We start from the raw sequence: 23,885 nt of genomic DNA, 5'->3' as shown, positions 1-23,885 counted from the left end.
GCTGCATGATCATACAAACATATGTTTGTATATACATATATACCATTGAATTGAGTAAATTTTAGAGTTTGGAAAACATCGAATTTTGTGAATACAACATCTGATTCGCAAAATATCGTGGGAAAACACATTTTTTTTAAATAAATCTACGAAATTCTAATAAATTCCTGCTTTCAAAAATGAAATGCATTTATTTTTATTTTCTTAAGTTTCTTCTTCTATGTAATGAGACTTTGCAATGTGGCAATTTAAAATATATGTTTCACGAAACTTCTTTGGACAATAAGGACACTTGATAGTGGGTTCCGAATGCGTGCGCCGATGAACCGCCAACGAAGAACTTGACTTGGTTGATACGCCGCAAAACTCACAAGTGAAATTTCGGTCTTCACTGTGAGAGGTAACGTGCGACTTAAGATCCCATTTATTGGGAGCACTATAGCTGCACATTTGACAACTCCAACGGGTGTATTTTTTGTGAAATCTATTCTGATGCATACGCAGTTTACTCGCGTGCACAAATCCTTTTTGGCACACATCACAGACATAAGGATCACCTCCAAAGTGCATGCGATGCTTATGCCGTCTCAGTTGATCTTCATTGATGAAACGGCGCTGGCATCCGTCGCAATTGACAACGGAAATGTCCGATATGGGCACAAATTTCAGCAGTTTATCGTAGTAGTCCTGGTGACGGGTACGAAAGCCACGATTATTAATGTGCAGAGCATACTGACGTCGAAACCAATTCAGCAGTGCTCGAGCACTAAGACTAATAGTCTGGGGCCTTATTTTGACATTAAACCGCCTGGCAAGGGATCTGCCTATTTGTTGGGCGCTTTCAGTTCGCTCGTTCCTAAAATCCATGTTTTTAAACTCATCACGCCACAGATATTCATGTTGGCGCAGGAGCTGAATAAAGTAATGTATAAGCTTGGGATGTGTATTCTGCAGACTGTAGAAAGGCTGATTCAGCTGTAAAATAGTAATATTGCTTACTATTAAGCTTGCGAGTTACAACTATGTATGTTGTGTATTTACCCTGTTTCCGTCTAACCCTTCATCTTCTTCAGATTGGTATGAATCTTCTTTCTTCACTTCTGTTTCTTTATGTGTCTCTTCGGTTTCAGATATCTCGCAGTTTTGCCGATTCTGCAACTCGATTTCAACCTCCGCCTCAATCTCGTCATCCAGCTCTGTGCGCTGGCTTATTAAGCATGTATCCAAGGCAAAATGTGACACAGCAAAGTGTCGGGAAAACTGCGACCACTCTGTTAATTCGCCTGCATCACAAAGACAGCATTTGATAACAATTAAAGCTCGATCTCCTTCTCGTAACTTTAAATAAACTTGCGCAGCTTGTATATAATCTTTGTTTACATTCATTGTTTTGCAATGAAAGTACCCTGCCAACTTAAGTGCAGTTACAAACGAGTTGGCACTCACACACAGTATATTTGGTATATTTTAGCACCTTATTAACATTGCGACCGGTCTTGTCTTGATGTTTGTGTACACCATCGAGTTCTTAACGATTTTTATCCCGATAAAAGTTGCAAGATATTGAATGGCCAACAGTTATGATATACCTAGCTGGGCTGGCAAACCGCCCACGGGGCTGCACTTGGACGTGCTTAAGGACGACAAACTGGTGCAAAAGCTAATGGTGGATGATAAACGATGCTATTTATTTGGTCGCAATAGCCAAATGAATGATTTCTGCATTGACCACGCCTCCTGCTCACGAGTGCATGCCGCCTTTGTTTACCACAAGCATCTAAACATTGCTTACCTCGTGGATTTGGGCTCAAGTGAGATTTGCCGCCTACTTGACTTGGAATGTTAAGTATGTAGTTTTACTACAGTTTTTATTCGTTCTTGCAGCCCATGGCACATTTATTGGCACCCTGCGGTTGGAGGCACATAAGCCGACACAACTGCAGATTAATAGCACCTTTCATTTTGGCGCATCGACACGCAACTATATACTAAGAGAACGTCCGTCGGCCGGTGGTCAGCATGCAAACATCATGGAGGATCTGCCGTTGAGCGAAACAAGTGATGGCGCTTTGCTGGGGCTGCCGGAAACCCAAACCGAATTAGATGTAAGTTTAAAATGTAGTGAATGTAATGCCCATGGTCACAGAATTGCTTTGTAGAACCTGACAGAGTACAATACGGCACACAATCGACGCATTTCGATGCTTGGTATTGCCGACGATAACAATCTGCGCAAGCAGAATGCCTTGAAGCAGGGCCGCAAACGTCGCAATGTTACCTTCAACGATGAGGAGATTATCATCAATCCTGAAGACGTTGATCCCAGTGTGGGACGATTTCGGAATCTAGTGCAGACAACTGTTGTACCTGCCAAACGCTCCCGTTACGAGCCCAATCACATGGGATTGCACACGGGCAGCGGCAGTAGCTCAAATGCAGCGAGCATACTCTCAGCGAGTCACCAAATGTTCCAGCAGAGCATAGTCGAAATGAAGCATCAGCAACAACAACATCAGCAACTGCAACAGCAGCACCATCAACAGCATCAGTTGCCTGCGATTCCCCATTCGCCATTGTATCAGGGATTACCGGCTAGCAACAGCGATGCGGGAAATCAACTGAAAAATAATGAATTTGAACCCATTTCACCGCTTGGAATTAACTCCAAATTAGGCCTAATGCTGCCCAATCCGGCACCCGACGTAACGCCTATCTACGAGGAGCCACTTGTGCCTAGTTCATCCATAGCACAAAAATTGGCCATGGCCAATGCGAATGGTGAGTGCAGTGTTCATACCTTCAGTACGAATCCCTTCAACAATTCTGTTCTTGCAGTGCGTCGCTTTGTGGACGAAGTGCATGATACTAGCGGCGAAAGTGACTCGATGTGTCCACAAAAGAAGAAGTACGCCAAAGAAGCATGGCCAGGTCGTAAGCCAATGCTTGGACAGCTCTAAAAGCCCATCAATAGAATGCATTGAGTTTCCAGTGCAACATAAAAGAAGCTGATCATCGGGGAGATAACACCTTGGACAAATAGAATGCTTTGCTTCCAATTTCACCTGTTGAAATCTCTTAATCCCGTCGTTTACAAATTGATCAAATTGTAGTCACATTTCCCAACAAATAACAACAATTTATACATTACATTCTGCTTACATTTTACAACTGTGCGGATAGCGAGGAAACGGTATCACATCGCGTATATTCTTCACACCCGTCAACAGCTGCAGATATCGCTCGAAACCCATGCCAAATCCGCCTGTTGGCAATCCGCCGTATTTGCGCAGCTCCACATACCAACCCAAGCTCTTCGGCAGCTGTGGATGCCTACTGAGTTGCTCAGCATCAGGTTCGCGCAAACTTCCGCCGCACAGCTCACCCACCGATGGCATCAGCAGATCCAGGGCATGCACTAGTTGTGGATTGCTGCGGCAAGTTTTCATGTAGAAGGGTTTCTGTTGTGCCGGCCAGTCTATAACGAACACTGGTGTGCCGCAGTGTGCAACTAGAAACAGTTCCTGCTCCTTGCTGAAACCCTCATTGGGAGTGACAGCGCTTTTGAAGCTTTGTTTGTTGGCTATAACCAATGCGAGCGCCTCATCGTAAGATAACGTTTTCCACGGTACTTGTAACCAAGCCAGATCCGAGCTAGCATTGGCGCTCTGCTGGCAGAATTGCAGATCAGCAGCGTTTGCATTGAGCAGGCGATTAGTAATCTCCTTCAACATGCGCTCTATGAAGGAAGCCAGGGTTTCCAGCTGCTCCATATGCACCAGCTCTGCTTCGAACATATAAAACTCGGCTAAATGCAATGGTGATTTGGAATTCTCGGCACGAAAGGCAGGGGCCAATGTATAAGTATTGCCCAGGCCGTAGGACATGGCCTCCAAATGTAGCTGGCCGGAGACGCTGAGGAAAACCTTTTGGTCAAAGTAGCTTTGGTCCGATGGAATATTAGGTCGTGCCATTTGTTTCAGCAATTGCTCCGACTCTGGCTGCACACGAAAAACCTTCAAGAAAAATTGCAGTTAATCTACGAAAGTTATCAGAAACGATTTGTGCTACTCCAAACCTCTCCTGCTCCCTCACAGTCGTTTGTAGTCAACAACGGCGTGTTGATCTGCACAAAATTGAGCTCGTCCATGTAGTCGTGGATGGCCTTTTGTGCCCTGTGCCTAACACGCATTTGTGCGGCAATATAGTCGATGCGGGAGCGCAAATGCAGATGCTCACGTACATATTCGGGAGCATGCTTCTGTTTGGGTGAAAAGGGATAGCCATCCTTTAAATGACCATCCGCTTAAAGAGAACAAAACAGATAAAATGGTGTTAAGAATCACATCCTATAGAATCACATTATAGTTGCTTACTTAGAGACTCTACTTTGTCGGCATGCAGCTCCAAGTGCCCATTGGGCGCCACTTGAACACAACCTGTGGCGCTGACAGCGCAACCCGAGGTCAGCTGCTGTGTTCCTGGATTACGGGGCACAACAAGCTGGAATTTCTCATTCGTTGATCCATCGTTGATGTCCAAGAATATGTTGTTTTTCAGTCGCCTCACATTTTTTATCCATCCCTGTAAAGCCACGAATGTTATCCAAGCGAATCTTTGAATGAAAATTGGTGCTCACCTTAACGTGCAACGTGTCTCCAGGCTTGCTAGCTCTGCTTATTTCTGCAATGCGTTGTACGCTACTGTGAAATCTTTTAAATAACAACATTGTTTCCCTTTTTATACAAGAGCCGGCGAAACAGCTGATCAGCTTAGTGATGAGCACACTTGATTGCATAAAAGCTACATACGCTGTTTATTCTACAAACTTTAAATACAAATTAAAACAGTGTGTTAAATGATTTTATAATTGAACAGTTTTATTATAAATATTTGTAGAGCCATAATGCAACTCAAAAGTCGATTAAGAAATATGCGGCGGTAAATGTAGAACATTAAAAATCGATAACATTTTCAATGCAAATTCTTATCGCACGCAGTTTGAAATTTCTCAATATTATGTTGAACCCATTCATTTGCATTCTTCAGAAGATTAGGATTATTAACAAACTCTTGCTGGTCCGCCTGCTTGGTAGCGTCCCTATCTTTGCCGCCTCTGCGAACAAATCCTTCTTCGCCATCCTTTAGAATACCCACGGCAGCCATTTGATGCATATTAACTGATTTATTTTGCCGAAAATTGCCAATACTCAAATGATCGAGCAATTTTTGCAATCCTTCTGCATCTGGTCTGCAATTCAAAAAGTCACCGACTCGGTTCACAGTCCCCGGTAAATCAATCAGCATGTCCTCATAGTTAAGGAAGAGCACATTCGACAGGTGGCTGAATTTCTTAGCCTCCTTCACATGGCTGTAGTAAGGCAGCCAAGGATCTGAAATAATCCAAGTTAGAAAGCTGACTCATGTTTCTATGCTAATGCTTTGTAAACACATACTATATTATTTTTATGGAATTATTACAAAATACATACATATAAACTTTTAACTTTCTTCCATTTTTATAAATGAAGGATCGTCTAATACTTACTTAATCCCTGCTGAAAATAACGCCAATAACGTTCGAAATCGCCGGTGTAGCCCTGTGTGCGAAACAATCGATTCAAATGATAATAGGAGACGGCCACATCTTTTGGATTACGCGCCACATAAATGATCTAAAATGAGATGGATGGTGTTCATGCAAAAAGACATTTGTTTCAATTTGAATTTATTGCATGCCTTGCACTTCTTTTCCAAAACACTCGGCGGCATCAAGGAAAACGGGAAATGTGTCTTTATAAAGCGTCGCTGATTTCTAGGCAGTTCATCTAATGTTTCGTAACCTGGTCGAGAAATGAGTTCAATAAACTCAATAGCCTTATCATTACCCTCATTCTCTGCGATCAGCTCAGCTTTAACATCATTATGCATAAACAAAGGAAATCTGAAAAAACAAGTATTAAGTATATCGAAAGATTCCCCAAGGAATTTCCACTTGCACTCACTCAAAGAAAGGAAAACGCTCTGTTAGCGGACGTTCTTGGGCCTGTTCAAAGTCCAAACCGTTGGCAACCAGCCAAATGAGCTCTTGTGTCCACGTGGTGCCCGAACGTGGCACAGTGGTGATCCAAATATCATCGGGTCGTGCCTCGAAATTATAGTATTGTTCCGCCTCTTCTTTGAACTTGTGGGGAAAAAAGTATCCCTCGGGTCCGACTTGTACAAATCCCGTGCGCTCACCTATTTAGATTTATAGGATTACTAAGCAGTAATCTAGTTGTGTTCTTATACAAACCTTTAAAGTACTCCAAGAGCTCCGTATTGATGGCGGGATCTACGTCGCGTATGCGATGTGGAAACTTGACCTGTAACTTATCCATTTGCACTCCACAAGTGGCCAGCACCAACTAAACTGGTTGCCGCTTGCCAATATGGTCGGGAAAGCGTTTCTTTTACAGACTACAATACATATTTGACTGTTGCACTTTCGGCTTAGAGAAAGTGACTTGACTCTGTCTTGAATTCGACAGTAAGTGCTGGCCCAAGCGGAAAATAGTTACTGTCAATGTACTTGCTTAGCAATGGAATTAATTGGACATCTCGACTCAAGATATACCCATTAACTAATAGTTCTGCAATAAATAAAATAATATGTTTATAGATGCTAGGACAGATGAATATTATAGTGTTATAGCAACAGACAATTTTTTATTCACAAATATCTACATGTATGTAACAGTCACAAACAAAATAATTACGACGTTCGTCGCCAAAAAAATACTTCTTATTTAGATAATTCAAATAATATTGTCTGAAAATCTGGCTGAAACCTTAAAAGATATATAAAAACCAATGATATTAAGCAAAAATTATATTATATATTTGGTATTTTTTGGTATATTTGGAACTCACTAGATACTTTGTTCTTTAAAATATTCAAGGAAAATCTTTTTAATATCACTTTCTAGATATGTATATGGTTTAAGTTGTGGTTCATTCTAATGCTAATCATGAATATTAATACAATAATTAAATAAGTTTTTTAAAATGCAAATGATGAAAAAGTTGAATGTTTTCTTAATTAGCTTAAAAAATAAACATTTTTTTACTGTTGAATTTAATTTGTAAAATTTTGCACACAACGATTCGCGTCGAATTCAATATTAGAACTGACGCTCAATTTTAAAATCACTCATATCATACAGCCAGAATTCAGTTGTTATATTCTTCTTGACCTCCACTTATTAAAAAAGCCCTTTCTATTTATAAATAACCATACACAATTTATACACGGCGCAGATCAATGGTGTGACATAATCTTTTATAATTAAATTCTAATATACATATATTTACAACATTTGCATAAATTATTTGAGACCAATACCTGTACAATTATCTTTTAAGGATTTAAACACCTGCGATAATTGACATGCTAATAGATTTTGTCACAGTTACCTCTTTTGCCAAACTTACCCATAAGTAAGCAAGTGTATCTCCATGTTCTGTTTTTATGATTAACAACAATTTTCACATTACCAAATGGTAAATGAGCATACCCATCCAATTAGTGACCTAGGGCACTCAATTGTGTCATGTACTTACATATGTACATACATATGTAATAACAAAAACATATAATAAACACGATCAAGAGGCAGTTTAAGCTACGTTAACTTTATTTGGAATTTCACAATCAAAATTTAAATGTTGTGGTTAGTAATGAGCAAACAGCTGAACTTCTCAGCTTACTTAACAAGCGGGCATAGTGCAGAGACGCTGCTTCACCAGACGCTGGGGACAGGTTTGACCTGAGCGAGCATGTGAGCTGACGAGATAGCGATATCCCTGGGAGTGGCCGACGCCACAGCTAACACTGCATGGCGTCCAGTCGGACCATTCCGACATGACGCAACGCTTTGGCACATTAACCTCTTGCTCCTGCTCCTGCTGACCATCGTTGATCTTGTTGCAGGTCACCTGACAGTCATTTTCAGTGAGGAAATTGTTCCGATTGCCACGACAGCCGCCGTAGGTAAAAGCCTCGCACCGACCGGACTCAGGATTGTAGGCATAGCGCTGATAACTGCCACGGCAAGGACCTGCTTCGGCCTGCTGTACGCAAATCTCCTTGGCCATTTCCTGGTTGATATTACAGTCCAGAGCATGATGGCACTCGCGTTGTTGATGCAACTCCATGCGTTTTGTGCAGTCGTCCTTCTCCTGACCATCTTCAAGCAGCAGCAAGCGCTTACGTATGGCACTACCACGTCCACAGGAGCCAGAGCAAGGACTCCAGTCACTCCATTGCGTGGTCGGGCACTTGGGATCGGGCAGTTCCACCTGCTCGAAAGTGCAATCCGGTCGCATACACTTGTTTTTCTCCACAATGGTAATGTGCGGACAACGCTTGCGACCCATGGGATTCACAAAGGTTCGGGTACGCATAGTGATGCCAATGCCACAAGTGGCAGAACACTCTGACCAAACACTCCAAGGCGTAGTCTTGCACAAGCCAGCTCCTTCGCCGTTGTCGCTTACCAGCGACTGTGAATTGGCAAGATTCTCGCCTTCATCTTCATCTCGATCTTGTGCACCCGCACCATTGGGACACTCTGCTAAGCTTGCCACGCACATTTCCTTGGACACCAGTTGACGTGTGCACTTGCTTTGCTCAGCGTGTGCAGCATTCACATATTGACGACTGCGCATGCGGATTCCCTTGCCGCAGGTGACGGAGCACGGGCTCCAGGCACCGAAGTCGTTCACTCGGCATTCGGCTGTAATGACATCACACAACTAGTTAGCTTTCTTTTCATGGATGGGGTATTCCAATTTCCTGGAAACTAAAATGTGATTGGATCTCTATTTGTTTGTCCATCAGTCTAAACACTTTTTATGAAATAGCTAAATCTTAGAGACAGTGAGAACCATAGACATTAAGTTTGGGGACCATAGTCCTGAGGATCTTCCGCAGATCGAGATTGTATTCTAATTTGACTATGCTATCTAGCTCGCAAATCACAATGCGACTAATCAATTAAAAAGTTTTTTGAGAGAGCAAAATTAATGGTAATAGATGACCTCTAGAATTGCCATTACAAATTCCAAATATGGTGACCCAGACGCGCCTAACAAGCTTTCCTTTTTTCACTTAATTAATTGTATTTTCAAGGCTGAAACTTTCCCATCACACTCAATATTAATCTTATAAATTCAATATTAATTACCAAAGTTGGAGTAAAGATATAGAAAATGAATTCGACCTTTAGCAGGTATGCTTAAGATTGCCCAAACTAAATTATGGCTGTAAATTAGATCAATGCGATTTCAATCTTACCTCTGGTATCGTGCTCCTCGGCATCGTCAGAGACTTCCAGCTGAAGGGCTTGAAGGAAGTCGTCGTCGCAGTTGCGGGAAACGATCTTTTCGCGGCGCAGATATAGCTTAGCTAAAGGTGTCATCTTTTGAGTCTGTGGGTTATAAAATGGTGCACGTGGATCTTCCGGGTACATTGTTGTGATTTTATACATGCGCTCTCTGGGCTGCGTCTCAGCATTGGGTGACTATGGAAGATAGAGTTGTGTGGGATGTAATTTAACATTTAGGAATGTCACTTCTACTGACCATGTAGGATATACCACTATCGGTGCCGGCATCCCAGGGATACAAATCGAAATCCAGAGACTCCTTCCAGCTGCAGTCCGAGGTACACAAGTCAACGCCATTGATACCAACTACCCAGTCGGGAGAAGGGCCAAACATGGAGGTTAATGAGACCTTTGGATGCTTGCGATCAACACGGAATTTGGATGATGTATTCTGATTGACATTGGGATACCAAAGTCCTGCAGCCTTAATCAGAGTTCGTAACTTTGGACCGTGGGCGCGCAGCTCAGTCTCCAAAGCTGTTGGTGATCCCCATTCAGCCAATGAACGGAAGCCATCGGTCGCAATGTGATTTTCGCCCCAGAAGGAAAAGTTTGCTTCATGGGAGGCACCTATCACGTCGGAAAAATGCGTTAGCCAGATGGCAAAAGGATAATCCTTAGGATGTGTCTCGTTTGACCAGATTCCTTCAAAAACAAACTAAAATTTATGGTACAGCAAAAAACTATGAATTGTTACTAATTGGGTAGGGCTTACGCTGTATTTGGCCTCATCACAGGCGCAGCATTCCTTTTGTGTATCTGCTGCATTTAATTTGTGCTCACAAATCACCTGGGTGAGCTGACCGTCATCTGAGAACCAAGCTCTTGGTCCCTCGTACACCATGGCGGACAAAGAGACGCATCCTGACCCTGCTTCGGGGGCCACCCACATAACCTGCACCTCAGTCTTGGGTAGATTGTCAGCCTCGGACACCGTGTTCACGCAGCGATCATTGAACTTGGTAAGCGAATCGCTGAAAAGCTGGAAGCGACCAACACGACGAGGACTGGCAACTTGGGGACGTCTGGCGCCGGTGTGTGCCTCAGCAGCGATGGTGAAATGGGTGAAGTGCTGAATTTTCGTATGCGTGCGAGAGCCGAGCAGTAATACTAGAAAAAAAAACGCCAGTCAATTCAAATAACCGTTTCGTTATTGTACTCGATACTTTGATCGTGAATTTTGTAAGAAACGAGAATATTCTGGTGTATATTTCGATATGACAAGTGGTGTTTTGCAGATTAACATGCGGCAAAGATGGAAAAATTGTTTATGTACTTGAAGTGTTTTCTACGTATTACAAATGAACTTTATTTATTCCGATAATCGAGGGTCCGTAAGAAAAAATACAAAGACGATACTTTTAAATTAAGTATATTTCCTCAAAGTATTTTTAATTTTTTCTATTTTTGGTCACACTATCACATAGATATCGAATATCTTATCGATATTTTCTCATCTCTAATATGCGATCGCTACAGCCGCGGTTTGTTTACAACACATTATTTGAAAATTAACGAAAGCAATTATAAGCGAGATGAGTTTGTTTGCTAATCTTCTATTAGAAACATGTGTAAATTTCGAAAAATGCGGCGATGTGGTAGTATCACGAAAAGAAAATATCGTGGGATTGTCGTGTCAGTTTTGTTGTGACATATTCAACAGTGTGATTGAATTTTTGCATCACTTGCAGAAGATGCACTGCGACATTCTTGAATTTCCAAGAGAACACAACGTGTATACGATGGATGAAATAATGTCCCTTGAAGACGACGACGATAAGGTTGATTCACATGTTATTATAAACGAAGAAACAGATAAACAGATTAATGACATGGAAATTGGACTAGATGCTAATACATTACAAATCAACATACTAAAGGAGAACAACCTTGTCAAAGGCAATCAAATTTCCGGCACAGAAATGTGTCGTCAAGGTGCTGAACTTAATAATACTCTTCTCATTGGATATGATAAATCACTAGCTCTGAAACCTGGGATAGAAATTAAGTGTGAAAGACAACTGACTCTTCAAAAAGATGGAGCCTCAGAAGTAGCGAAGGAATTTTCCACATCCATAACTCATAAAAAGATTAAGCGAATAAATAATACCAAAGAGGAACTAAATGCTGGAATTACTGCATCAACTGAAATTCAGGACGAAAATAACGTTAATTCATTCAGACTTAAAAAAGTTAACATTGTTAATACACACAAAAATGCAGAATTGGCGCAAGAGGTCTATGTACCGCAGAAAAACATACCTAAGATGAAAGAAAATAATATAAAGCTATTAAAAGAGAAGAAAAATACTGGTCAACATGATCTAGAGACTCCCGTGAGTCGTAATAAGCCAACATTCTACAATCTTTTAACAATGAATAGCGGAGAGAAAAGAACCAAACCCAAACTGAAAAGGTCATTAATAATGACTGAAACCAATTCATTAAAGACCGATTCTTCTTTTAAGCTGGACTACAAAACCCATCGAAATTTGTCTTCTATAATTATTGATAAAATTGAGTACTTGCCGAATATTGATTTAAATTTCCTCAAAACTTCTAAAAGCACAACTAAGGAAACTTCTACATTAGAAGTGAAAAAGCAAAACCCTCTTCGGGAATCTTTTTCTGACAGGTCAAATCCGGCGATGTGGAATAACAAACCACCCAGGAGACCTATATATTCAGAATGGCTAACAAGTCAAATCTCGACAAAACCAGAAGTTAAATCAAGTAGTAAACGATCATTAGTTGAATCGATTGATGAAATTAAAATGTCAATAATTTTTGATGATAATTCCAAAAGAAAACTTCCAAAGAACGCGACATCTAACAGAACGCTTGATGTTAAACAGGTAAGTTATCCATATAATAACTTACTTTCAGGGAAAAATATCCTGAATGTTTTGCATACTATATTTAAGACGGACTTAAGTGAAGAGCTATTGGGATTGGAAGATATTGAGGTAAAATCAGTTGAAACCACGCATCCTAAATTACGCGATGATTGTGTACTTCTGCAATTTGTTGGCGTAAGTTATGACTTTTTTATTCATTTTCGATCAGCATTTTTTGAGCTCTCATTTATTTGCAGTTGAATATTATCAAGGATCCATATTACGAGGACCGAAAACCAGTGGAATTTTGCGAGGTTTTGCGCTCAAAAGCTACTAAGTTCAGCAAAATACTGAGGGATCGAGACATTATATGGAATTTTCAAAAAAGTGCAACTGAGCAGACATTTCAAAAGATCGCTAGTGAATTGTCGATGCTCACGGAACAAGCAAATAAATTTCTTAAGGCTGATCTAAATGTGAGCGAAGTGAAGCGCATTTTGAACTTAATTAGCAAATGGTATACGCATCAAACCACTCAAAAATTATTTAAAAAGGTTGAACTTTCATCGACAACCGAAAATTACTTACTATTGTTTGGATTTCTGCCCAAACTTAACAGATGTGTGTATTATTGTGAATGGTGTGATGAATGCGGCACTAACAGATCACGCTACAATGAACATCGGATGAGCCATTTACATAATTTCTATTGTCCACAGTGCGAAAGAGGATTCCTAAAATACGGCCAACTTAAAACCCATTTCGAAATCCTACATGGAAGCACTTAACATGCAGCCTTCTAAAATCATAATACTATACAAATTGAAATAATTGTACACCAGCATAGAATAAATAAATGATTTAATACTATATACAAGATTATTGTATGCTCGAGTGCTGAGAGTCTGTCCATTGTTATCTATGGGGTCATTAGGCCCCGTAACCCCAGTGCTGATTATGAAACCTTTCAATCTCAAGTGAGACAAACCAGACTAGACCAGGCCACCTTAACTTACAGTTGTATGCCTTGCCAGGCACATAGCCATTGGGACCATCAGCCACAATTAATTTGTATCCATTATCGCCGCGTGTTCGTCGACCGTGGGGCAAATGTGTGGGGAGCCCGTGAACAACCAGCCGCTGAACTAATTGTGTCGGCCACAACACAGGCAACCACAATGATGCTGGCAAGCAGCCGCAGTGAATGCGACATCTTAATCTTAATCTATATTTTTTTTATTCTACTCGAATACAACACAAAATAATAATAACGCGTCGCGACCGCTTCAGGCAATGCACACAAACAGACTGATTCCCATTTCTGAACTGCTTTTTCGAGTTATCATCAAAATGAGCCGACAGCTGATTACTGCTCTCACAATGGATGTACATCGATTAGCATATGTACTTTGCTCCTAGTGATTGAACAGCTGCCACGGGATCTGTGTGGATGGATAAAAAAGAGTTTGTTCGTATGACCAGTATTGAAAATTCACTTGTTCTGCAATGTCTTCCGCGTTTTATCTAATGGAGCGTAAGCAGCTGTGATAAGAGCAAATGTCTTCGTCTAAATATAGTACACGACTCTCGGCAGGAGACCTCGGCTTAAGTTGACACTGATGACGATACTCAAAGATTGTTTTCGTATTGTATTTATTGTACGCAATTCTTTATTTTACTTTGTTTCGCACTTGTTCACTATACATATACATATATTATTGTACATACATTCGCATGTATATAGTATAAATGTTGTCATATAATATATATATATATAAATAATAGTATTACATGTACATTTGATTTTTGGTAATTGGTATTAAGTATACCATAATATATGTGTGGTTTATAAATTTGTAGGTTGGCGTTGCATTCGTTATACTCGTACTGCTATACTACACACTTTCAATCGGGAATTCGCATCTACATAATATATAGTAAATAACGCTCTAGTCCAGATTCCTAGCGAAATATAATATGTTGGCATTTGGTCAAGGATAACCGAGCTAGATGCACTTAAATCAAATTGGGAATTTGTTAGGGAGGTGCCAGATGAAGTTAGCTACCTGAGATACACTCGTTCACGTAAGATCACAAAAGATAACTAACATAATTTACAAATTAAAGAGACTTGATAGGTAATACTTTAAAGCATAATAATAGCAAATCACAAGCGTAGCACACATCTAATACTAAAAGGTTAGTATAGGTGTCTCTCGATGATCCAGCAAATCTGAAACAACAGTAGGGATTAGAATATTTCTAATAGCGAACTCTGAAGGCAGCAACTCACCCTTGGCAATGCTCCACCAGGGCAGTGTGACATAAGTGAGGAATGCATTGAGTGGCGTCGATTGCTGGCGACGATTCTCCTTCCAAAAGTGAAAGGATTGTGTGAAGCCTCGACTGGTCCACAGTGGATTGTAGGCACCATCATCGAGTTCTGTAAGCAAACGGATAAAAGTCAGAACAATGAATTCCAAGTTCAGCAAAGTTCAATGTTATATGCATGCAAAGTGGCAGGAATATCGTGAGTGTATAAATGATAACTAATAAGATATCGTAGCAATGACCTTTTAGTGCCTTTTTGGGAAGATCGCACCAATAGTATATGTTGGTGCCGTCCGGTGTGCGACGCTTGGGCACCAGATGCAGCACCTTGTTATAATAGGATTGCTTGGAGGTGCGTGGCAATGTGGCGCTGCTTGCTTGTGGCTGATTGCCATTGGCCACATCCGCCTCGACATTTAGTAGGGGCGATACCGCATCACCACTTGTGGCCCCTAACTCCTCTTGTTGCTCCTCGTTATTATCATTAGTTGTGTGGTCAGCCGGCGCCGTTGTTGGTGACAACGTCAAGTCCAGCTGCAATGGATGGCTCTCTGATTTAACAGGTACACGTATACACTTCTCAAAGCGATGCATCGACACCGTCACTGGCACCACAGTGGGCGGTGATGGGGTGCCAGATTGCTCCACCACGGGCAGCTCTTCACGTCCGCGCACACTTATCATCATCTTGCTGTCGCTTTCACTGAGAATGGCCATCTTGGCGGAGCAGGCGCTATCGCCGGACTCCGCAACCTCGCCGTTCAATGAAGTGGCATCATCGGCCAGTTCGTACTCCTCCACCTTAGTAGCAGAATCTGTCCCAGATGCTGTTGTAGGTGCTGTTTTGGCATCGTTATTGTTATTGTTGCTGCCGCTGTTAATTTTTGCTTTTGGTGTCAGCTTTGATTTTTCCTTGCTTCTCTCTTTGTCTTTGTCTTTTTCCTTCTCCTTGTCACCTGCTTTGGCATTGCGCAACCTCTTGGGTGACATCTTGGCCAGCAGACTGCTGGCTCCATTAGCTTTCTGGTTCGAAGACTTCTTATCATTCTCTTTATCCTTCTCCTTCTCCTTGCTTTTGTCCATCTCCTTTGCCTTGACAACACGCACTCGCGATGCCGCTGGCGCCTTCTTGGCACTTCCCGGGATTGGCACACTCGTCCGACGATCGGCAGCACTCAATGAGACACTGCGTGTGATGTTGTTGCTCTTGCGCTTATTATCGCTAGAGCTGAGCCGAAGACTGCCACGTTTGCTGACCACAAGTTCGCTCTCCACACACAGAATGCTGGGCGGTTTGGGTTTGAGCTTCGTCTGACGCTTGTCGGGCATTTTGCTGAGGCAAGCTGGCGTCTCATTAGATGCATCCTCGCAGCTGGGACAATACACTTCCGACATCACCGGCGTGTCTATGGCACTGGCCCCCGATGTCCAGCGTTTCTTGCACTTTTTGCCACCGAAGCAATTGCAGCCTGTGCTGCTGCTGCCGTTGTCGTTGCTGTTGCTGTTGTTGGACACGGTCACCTCGACGGCAACGCTGAGCGGCGGAGGAGTGACGGCTGGCGCCGCAGCGGCTATCTCGTTAACCACGGATTCTGGAACTGGGTCAGACGGTGTGGTGGCATCTGGTGCCTTGTGTGGTTCGTCACCAGCACACGCTTGAGCTAGATTGAGCGTTTCACAATTCGGATTTGAGTGCAGTTTTGTCGCGGAGGCCGAGAAAGCAGGACGTTGCTGATCTACAAGTAGATATAGATCGGTTTTTTTGTTTGCGTTTAAAAGCATATACAACGACACATAAATCAACCGACATACAATCGGCGTCCAAGCAACTTATAACATAATTGTTTCGCCAACGGGATCAAATAAGCAAGGGAAATCATAAATAACCAGGAGATGGCGGAGGGCAGGAGTCGGGTAGCGGGTAACGGGTAGCGGGAGACTCTAATCAATAGGGCACTATTTGATTTTGGTGTTAATTATTAATTGGGATGCGGAGTGTAGGAATTAGTTGGTGCTATATATATAGACATTGGATAAGCCTAACTGGAGAAATGAGTAAACAGTAACCAGTACCGAATGAATGATCTATCAGCTAACCCATCCCTGTAAATTAATCATTTTCGAAGTCAAGCACGAGAACTGGCTCGCTAAAACATTTCACATGTTTTCTATGCTTTAATCTACTATATTCATCTCTGTTCTATTCATTGAAACTGAGTGTAAAGTAATCAACAATTTGAAACTTAAAAGCAAACATAAATTGCAAATAATTAATTTTGGTTTTACTGTAGTTTAGTTGTCCTGCTTTCTCGGCAATATATCATGTATTGATTACAATATACAATATACATTTATACGTTTTCGGCAATCCTTTTTCGTAATATAACAAATATTGTACACATTTGATTGGTTAGTGTGAAATTTGAAATTTGTTAATTTAAGGAAAAATCGTAGGAACCACAACATGTTTACGTTTACAAGGTAAGAATTGATCACAGCAAGCAGAAGAAGCGCAACACAAATCAAGCTATTCGTACATAACACATAAATACATAGCAAATCCACATTATTTACATAAATGATCTGAAGAGCATGCAATTCAACGAATACACAAATGTTACTTGAACTAAAGCTAGTGGATTAATCCCAAACACTGCTTACCGTCTCGCAAGTCTCCGGCTTCAATCTCAGACACTTCACTGGCCAACGAGTCGAGTCCTTCATTCTCGGAACGCGCCTTAGCCCCAACACTAGCGCTGGTGCCACTAGTCACCATGTCCTGGTTGGTGTTCTTGGTGCGCCAGCCGTAGCGTGAGAAATTATTGAGATTGGCGCTGGGATCGCTGAGTCGTCGTTGATGGCGATACGTGCAATAGTCATCGTTCTCCTCCTCCCACTCGTCCCACATGTCCGTGGCACAAAAGCCGGGCTCGCTGGTTGGCGTCTCAACGCCCGATCCCTTTGGCTTCGTCACCGCCATCTCGGCGTGTCCCTTGCCCTGCGGTCCCTTCATGCGTACGAATTCACAGCGCGTTTGCACTCCAGCACCACTGCTAAACAAGCCAAAGGACATTCGCTGCGCCACCTTGGAACTCAGACTGGATTGCTGCGCACACAATAACACTCAATCAGGCATCAATTTAGGTAGGAATAATAGTTCACTTACTCTGGCATCGTAGACTTTCTTCAGAGCATCGTAACGTATCGATCCCAAGAAGATGACACCCTGAACGGCACCATCCTTGTCATTGGCCACCAGCTCGACGCACACCATCTCGCCATCGCGCACCAGAATGTCGCTAAACACCTCATCGAAGTTGTCCACCATGAAGCAAATGTGTGGGTACGTGATCTCTTCGCCCTCGCCCTTGGTGTCCATCTTCCGACGACTTGGACTAGCATAGACACGTTGTGAGTGCCGACGTAGCACCTGCAACTCTTTGGGCGATGTTCGGGTGCAAATGGCCAAGGTCAATGTGTAGTCAAACTGATGTATAACCATATTCAGGTAGACAGTCTCCTCCCAATCCACATCTGGGTCTCCAATGGGCAGTTTGCGCGAGTCCTTGCGAAATACTTCAACTTCAGTCTGCAAACACACAATTGAATTAAGTGCACCTGATAGTGATGTACACTTACTTACCTCATATTTTGGCATGTGACGCGATGAGCTCTTCACATGCTTTTTGCGCACAAAAAAGAGCAAATCATCCGAGTCAATGCTGTGCACTGGCTCCGTTTGAAATAGAAAATGCCGTACGAACAAATCCGTCCAGTATGTTGTACCCTGTAGCACTACAAAGCCGCCATCTACAAGGACACATATATTATTACGGTTACTAATAATATATTTTTATATAAAATAATTTTATTTATTTTTTACTTTTGAAAAATTTGTTTTCTTCAATATTACGCAGATATCTACATTTTTTTTTGGTTTCTTCTTGCATGTATATTTTATTCATAGTCATGCTTTTAAATTATGTATTACAAACCCAGAGTTTACATATTACCGTTCTTAAGGAGAAATATGTGTTCAGAAAAATTACATATTTTGAAAATAAGAATGTGTAAGTAATATAGAAGAGTTGAAAAGCTTATAGAATTGCTTATGTAGGAGATCGAAACTTGTACACAAACAAAGAAACATACATTAGATCACAAATTATTCGTTCCATTTTTCACAATTCTTTTCTCTTGAAAGTTAGAAAATGAAACCATATTTTTAAGTGGCAAATACAAATTGTTTAGTCGATATAATATTCGCTGGTATTGTTGAATAAATGGGCATCAGACCAATTTCCGCCCCCTCGACAAAGCGTAACAAAGACTTAAGAGAACCCTTCCTTCAATGGCATTGTAAACAAAAGCGAAAATCCGGTTTGTGGATCGCATACTTCAAAAGTATAATTGTGTATGTATATGCATACACATACAAAGCTAATGCACGTCCAAAGTGGAGCAAAATCTGCACACACACTTTTACAGACACATTTACATTGGACAAGGGTAGAAGGAGTTGCCGTTAGAGAGCACTTGATAAATCGATAATGTGCAAATGTAGACAAATTTCTCATAAACTTAAAATAGTTGATAATGGATTATACAATTGAAAGATAAATTTAATCACCATCTTTGAGCAGCTGTCGCATCTCCTTAGTGCGCTGGAAGTTGATGTCCTCAAGCAGCTGCTGGAGTGGAGTCTGTGGTTTGAGCAGAGCACCCGCTGCACTCGCCAACGCCATGGCGATGACGTCGCTGGGATGATTTTTCGGTTTAGCAAGCTATTAATTATTTCACAACTTTGCAATATTTCTGCGGCTTTGCATATTGATGAGTTAAATTCACTTCTATTAGACGAGCAATGAATACGGTTTAAACAGCGGGCAGCGACTAACACACTCTTCAATCTTGCAGCCGAGTAACAGAGGTCTATCCACCTTTTGTTTGGCCACCCTATTTTCAATTTTGGGGTTGTTTGTCTCACAGCTGGTTCCACTTGCGTATCATCTCCAGTTTCTCTTATTTTGGTTAACCAGCTGTTGTGTTTACAATTACGCCGAAGAATTACTAATCGCGACCTGCTCTCTATCACAAGCTACAACGATAACACAAGAATGACAGTATATTAAGCTTTAATTGCAATTTGAGTATGTCTACAGACATCAATGTGTAAGCTTTTTTAAACATATTAACTTTATTAATATATTCAACACTAATTCCGATACCCTCAACACTAATTCCTATCAACTACCACCACACAACAAGTTCCGATAACAGAAGCTTTAAGCAAAATTATCGATTATTGCCTATTCAAATTTGGTGTTTTTCAAAAGATTTAAATAAACGGTTATTAACATCTGTATTTTAAATAAAACAAAACGATAAATTTAATTGATAACATCATCATTTGATTGCTGAAGTGCTTTCATATCGTTCTGCAGCTCTTTTAATTCCCGTAGCATATTGCGAGCCAATTGACCCTCAGGAGTTGAAATTGGCTCGTAGAGTAGCATTCGAAGCGCTTCTCGTGACATTACTTCAGTCTGCTGGAGCTCAGCCTAAAAAGAAGTGCAAATGAGTTAAATAGAAAATTTACTTTTCAATTGCTTTACCAATAAATCGGAAGCATTGTGCTCTTGTTCGCTGTACAACTTGCGTCCCAACTCTGCCTGGGTATTGGCCAATTCATATAGGGCAATGGCCTTCAATCGGTTAAGTCCAGGCGCCACAACTTTTAGCACAAGCAATATTTCTTGGCACAAACGAATCTTTCGTTCATAAACTTTACGATTGGGACGATGAGCCATGTTTTGCAGAATCTGTCGCAGTATGGAGGCAATATGTTGCTTCAGATCCAACATAATGTAATGATTGCCATGCAACAAACGTCCCAGCTTGACGAGCAACAGTTCCAGTCGATATATATCGTCGCGTGCATGAAACACCTCCTCCTTGGCGCGCTCCAGAACATTGGCTACGAACTCAGCTTTCAGCGTATGCTCAGCATTGAGCAAACACTGCCAAACTCCAGTATCCGAATGGCGAACAATGTAACCACCAGGTATGCAGCTGGTACAGACAAAACTGCTCATGTGCGTGCCCAGCTCTGTGGGATCCAAGCAACGCACACATTGACAATCGAAGCATTTGCCAGTCTTCAGAATATGCCGACGCTCCTCGGTGCCCAGCAGAATATTGGTGTAACAATTGTAGAGAACTTCTCCAGCAGCTATAGCTCGACTGGCGTAGATTTTAATCTGCCGCTGCTCATCGATGGCCGTCACCAGATTAGGCAGGCAGCTGTGCGCAAAGAGAGCAGCTCGCATGTAGATGCCCCTCATGGCACCACCTGTTTCAGGAGCACGTATCTCATAGGCATTGATGTCCGCAATGCCCAGCAAACGCTGCAGTAGCTCAGCATCGATGTCAGCGCCATTGTGCAGCTTTAGCAGCAAGCCCGTGGCATGCAGTGGCGCTATTACCTCCTCCTCATAGTGTCTCCAAATGTCCGTATCACGTCTGACACCCAGCTGCGACTCCATCTGCAGCAATTCCTCATACTGAGCCTGCGTCTCGGTGTGTTCCCGCAACAGCAGATACTTTAGAGCGCCATGGACCTCTGTGTGTGTCTGCAGCTCCTCCACTTGCTCGGCGTTCAACTGAAGATTCGCTAGACGCTGGCAATCCCTGCTCTCGTGACTGGCACATTCGCCACACAGCGGCAACAGTCGACACTGTCTAACAACTCCCCAGGCAAGGGAAAAGATTTTATATAATGCTCAGCTGGTTGTTGGAGGCAGAGACAGAGACTTACCCGCAAAACGATGTCGTCAGCTTGTGGCAGCTGCAGCAACGTCGATCCGCACTGTTGGCCAGCAAGAGAGTCGGCTGCTCCAACAGCACTGTCTCTCCAGCTCCAATATGGCGCGAGGCAATCACAAACCTAGCCATGGATTACAATAAGGAGTAGGAAGTTGAAGCGATGGAGAGATGAACCCACCTGCCCAGCGTTTCATTGTGTTTCACCTCACATTTCTTTAGAAAATCTTCACTGACTGCGGCCATTCTATCAAGTACAATTTGCCGATCCCTTCGTGGGCTATAAATTACGTGCAGCGTCGTCTATTATGAATCGCAAACTGAATAGTGTGGTGTCTAGTGGCCGACATTGCATGTGGCGCGAGTGCAATTCGCAATTCGCATTTCTCATTTATATTTAAAGGCAATTCTTTATTTATTTCAACCCGATTCGATTGATACCCATTCTTCCCCGTTGCTCTCTGGCAGCGAGCTGTGTGTTTGGCTGTTGAACCTTCTGTGCTGTCGTCCACGTTCAGGGCCAGCACAATAGAAACTATGACTAAATTAATTCACTTTTATTTGCAATCATTACAGTTTGCCGTATTTCATCAGATCCGACTCGATGCGCTCCAGCTCCATTCCAATGCGTTCGGTCAAAAATCCCTCTGCGGAGTTTTCCGGCTCGAACTGCAGCAGCTCCAGGGCCTCCTTGGCCACCACTCGTGCTCGCATCAACATCGCCTAGCATGGCGAGATTATAAGTATTCTAATCATATACAGTCTTCCATTAGACCTTCCACTTACCACATACTCCTTCTTGCTGACATCGGCATCGGCAAACTGCAGCTCAGTTAGCTCCACAAAGGCCACCAGGTACTCGAATAGCGCTATGGCATACAACTTGGAGATGCCAGGCACAACAGCGCGACAAACTGGCAGCAGATCTGCGCATAGCTCGACGCGACGCTGCATCAATTTCTTGCAAGGATCATTCAGGGAATTCATCAAAGTCGCCGCACGCAAAATGCTGGCAATATTCTGCTTAATGTCGAGCAGTAGAAAATGATTGGGATGGAACAGTTGCTTGTGCTGGGCCAGCAACGACTCATAGGCCTCCAGCTCGCCCTTGGCATTGACCAGAGCACTGCCCACCTCGCCGAGCAGCTGATGCACATCCCCAGCAGGCATCACTGCTCCACAAGTCGCGCTCATGCAGCGCCAATCGCCGCTGCCAGCCAACTCACAGACAGCGTAACCATCGGAGCAATCCCTGCACTTCATGCTGCTCATGTGCGTGTTCAGTTCGGTTGGATCCAAGCAACGCGAGCAGGCGCAATCCATGTGCCTAGTGAGACGCAACTGATGCTGCCGCTGACTAGTCCCCATCAGAGGATTCGTGTAGGATGTGTGCACAACGGTGCCCGTCTCTAGCGGCACTGCAGCATACAGCTTCATGTTGAATTGCTCGTCGAGGGACACCACAGTGTTGGGCACACAATGGTGCGGCAGACTGGCGCCACAGACATACACGCCCTTCAACATGTCGCCATCGCGTGCCGTCACCTCGAAGGCGTTGCTGTCGATGCGGATGCAGTGCGCATGCAAGATGTCCGACGTCAGATGCTGTTCGGGCAGGGCCTCCACCAAGCCACTGCTGATTATGGGACGCACAACCTGCTCCTCGTGCTCTTGCCACATGCCATCCTTGTCACGGTAATCCTCCAGCGTGATGGGTCGATTCACCAGCGGCTGGCATTGGTCGCGTCGCGCTGGATCCTCGAGCAGCAGCAGCATTTTGAGCAGCGCACAAATGCTGTAGTGCTTGACCAGCAGATCCTTGCTGATGCGACTGCCGGCGCCGCTGGCGAAGAAGTCGCACTCAAAGGCATCGTGATCACTGCAGTCCATGCATAGCGGATACACCTGACACTTGCGGCAAATGATGTACGATTCCTGCATGCATTGGGCGCACTTTAGCTGACCGCATTCCCAATGAGGTGCCACCATCAAGGGCTGCTCGTCCAGCAACGTTTCGCCCGCCTCAACTCGCTCGCTGACCACCAAGTGCCTGGAATGTGATGCACAAGTTGTACCATTAGCAATACCATTATGAAGCATTCGCAATTCGTGTCCAGCACCTGCCCAACTGCTCATTGGTCACCTCTTGCAACTTTTCGCTGTAATCTTGCATTGTTTCCCCGATTACGTGGATCTTCTTTGTCTGAAACACAACAACAACAACAACAACATAGACTTTTCATTTCATTGTTTACTTAATTTCGATTTGATTTTCTTTCTTTTTTTTTGATTTTCACGGCAATGCGCGTGCTGCGGTTACCTAAAGCGAACACTCCCCGGTGACTGCCAGAGGCACATTATAGTTGGAGTCGCCAATTATAAATATCCAAGAGAAAAGTGATCCTATTCTCACTCTCTCCTCTCTGTGTCGGTCTCTCGCTGCTGTGTCGGTCTATGCTGGGGCCCAAAG

At 42.9% G+C, this 23,885-nt stretch overlaps 9 protein-coding genes across 10 annotated transcripts; 2 read left to right on the top strand and 7 right to left on the bottom strand.

Moving 5' to 3' along the window:
- Positions 1-168: 168 nt before the first annotated feature.
- Positions 169-1,472, bottom strand: LOC132792148 (zinc finger protein 431). Its single transcript, XM_060801398.1, has 2 exons — positions 1,042-1,472; positions 169-975 (listed from the first exon to the last, which is right to left on the bottom strand). Exons 1-2 carry the CDS (start codon positions 1,384-1,386, stop codon positions 205-207), a joined length of 1,116 nt encoding a protein of 371 aa, XP_060657381.1. The 5' UTR covers positions 1,387-1,472; the 3' UTR covers positions 169-204.
- Positions 1,473-1,482: 10 nt separating this feature from the next.
- On the top strand, positions 1,483-2,964 carry LOC132792147 (nuclear inhibitor of protein phosphatase 1). The gene is made up of 4 exons (XM_060801397.1): positions 1,483-1,811; positions 1,885-2,105; positions 2,160-2,778; positions 2,836-2,964. The coding sequence occupies exons 1-4, from the start codon at positions 1,568-1,570 to the stop codon at positions 2,955-2,957; spliced, it is 1,206 nt and encodes a 401-aa protein (XP_060657380.1). The 5' UTR covers positions 1,483-1,567; the 3' UTR covers positions 2,958-2,964.
- A 191-nt stretch (positions 2,965-3,155) lies between these two features.
- Positions 3,156-4,795, bottom strand: LOC132792146 (probable asparagine--tRNA ligase, mitochondrial). The gene is made up of 4 exons (XM_060801396.1): positions 4,637-4,795; positions 4,374-4,581; positions 4,076-4,302; positions 3,156-4,013 (listed from the first exon to the last, which is right to left on the bottom strand). Exons 1-4 carry the CDS (start codon positions 4,793-4,795, stop codon positions 3,156-3,158), a joined length of 1,452 nt encoding a protein of 483 aa, XP_060657379.1.
- An 80-nt stretch (positions 4,796-4,875) lies between these two features.
- LOC132792149 (sulfotransferase 1C4) lies at positions 4,876-6,610 on the bottom strand. Its single transcript, XM_060801399.1, has 5 exons — positions 6,293-6,610; positions 6,003-6,237; positions 5,737-5,941; positions 5,546-5,672; positions 4,876-5,390 (listed from the first exon to the last, which is right to left on the bottom strand). The coding sequence occupies exons 1-5, from the start codon at positions 6,375-6,377 to the stop codon at positions 4,972-4,974; spliced, it is 1,071 nt and encodes a 356-aa protein (XP_060657382.1). The 5' UTR covers positions 6,378-6,610; the 3' UTR covers positions 4,876-4,971.
- Positions 6,611-7,650: 1,040 nt separating this feature from the next.
- Positions 7,651-13,495, bottom strand: LOC132793347 (spondin-1; the record flags this gene model as incomplete). The annotated part of the gene is made up of 5 exons (XM_060803204.1): positions 7,651-8,774; positions 9,335-9,560; positions 9,622-10,083; positions 10,141-10,535; positions 13,279-13,495. Coding segments are annotated over 5 exons (2,328 nt in total), but the record flags the coding sequence as incomplete, so codon positions are not given.
- On the top strand, positions 10,879-13,128 carry LOC132792142 (protein teflon). The gene is made up of 3 exons (XM_060801391.1): positions 10,879-12,280; positions 12,350-12,457; positions 12,520-13,128. Exons 1-3 carry the CDS (start codon positions 10,961-10,963, stop codon positions 13,048-13,050), a joined length of 1,959 nt encoding a protein of 652 aa, XP_060657374.1. The 5' UTR covers positions 10,879-10,960; the 3' UTR covers positions 13,051-13,128.
- Positions 13,496-13,900: 405 nt separating the features above from the next.
- On the bottom strand, positions 13,901-19,747 carry LOC132792140 (uncharacterized protein KIAA0930 homolog). Of its 2 annotated transcripts, XM_060801389.1 has the most exons (7): positions 19,224-19,747; positions 18,237-18,403; positions 17,760-18,182; positions 17,255-17,699; positions 14,836-16,329; positions 14,556-14,705; positions 13,901-14,495 (listed from the first exon to the last, which is right to left on the bottom strand). In XM_060801389.1, exons 1-7 carry the CDS (start codon positions 19,336-19,338, stop codon positions 14,455-14,457), a joined length of 2,835 nt encoding a protein of 944 aa, XP_060657372.1. In that variant the 5' UTR covers positions 19,339-19,747; the 3' UTR covers positions 13,901-14,454. The 2 variants fall into 2 exon arrangements, with proteins under 2 accessions (XP_060657372.1, XP_060657373.1); XM_060801390.1 differs by lacking the exon at positions 14,836-16,329 and having other exon boundaries at positions 19,224-19,730.
- Positions 19,748-19,895: 148 nt separating this feature from the next.
- Positions 19,896-21,740, bottom strand: LOC132792144 (uncharacterized). The gene is made up of 4 exons (XM_060801394.1): positions 21,597-21,740; positions 21,411-21,539; positions 20,209-21,334; positions 19,896-20,154 (listed from the first exon to the last, which is right to left on the bottom strand). The coding sequence occupies exons 1-4, from the start codon at positions 21,659-21,661 to the stop codon at positions 19,984-19,986; spliced, it is 1,491 nt and encodes a 496-aa protein (XP_060657377.1). The 5' UTR covers positions 21,662-21,740; the 3' UTR covers positions 19,896-19,983.
- A 124-nt stretch (positions 21,741-21,864) lies between these two features.
- Positions 21,865-23,876, bottom strand: LOC132792145 (SET domain-containing protein SmydA-8). Its single transcript, XM_060801395.1, has 4 exons — positions 23,736-23,876; positions 23,536-23,618; positions 22,202-23,465; positions 21,865-22,138 (listed from the first exon to the last, which is right to left on the bottom strand). Exons 2-4 carry the CDS (start codon positions 23,586-23,588, stop codon positions 21,986-21,988), a joined length of 1,470 nt encoding a protein of 489 aa, XP_060657378.1. The 5' UTR covers positions 23,589-23,618; positions 23,736-23,876; the 3' UTR covers positions 21,865-21,985.
- Between the last annotated feature and the right edge of the window lie 9 nt (positions 23,877-23,885).

This window comes from Drosophila nasuta, chromosome 3 (assembly GCF_023558535.2).
Source record: "Drosophila nasuta strain 15112-1781.00 chromosome 3, ASM2355853v1, whole genome shotgun sequence".
Lineage (NCBI taxonomy): Eukaryota > Metazoa > Arthropoda > Insecta > Diptera > Drosophilidae > Drosophila > Drosophila nasuta.
Note: the sequence above shows the minus strand (reverse complement) of the source record. Positions and strands in the feature narration are given on the sequence as shown.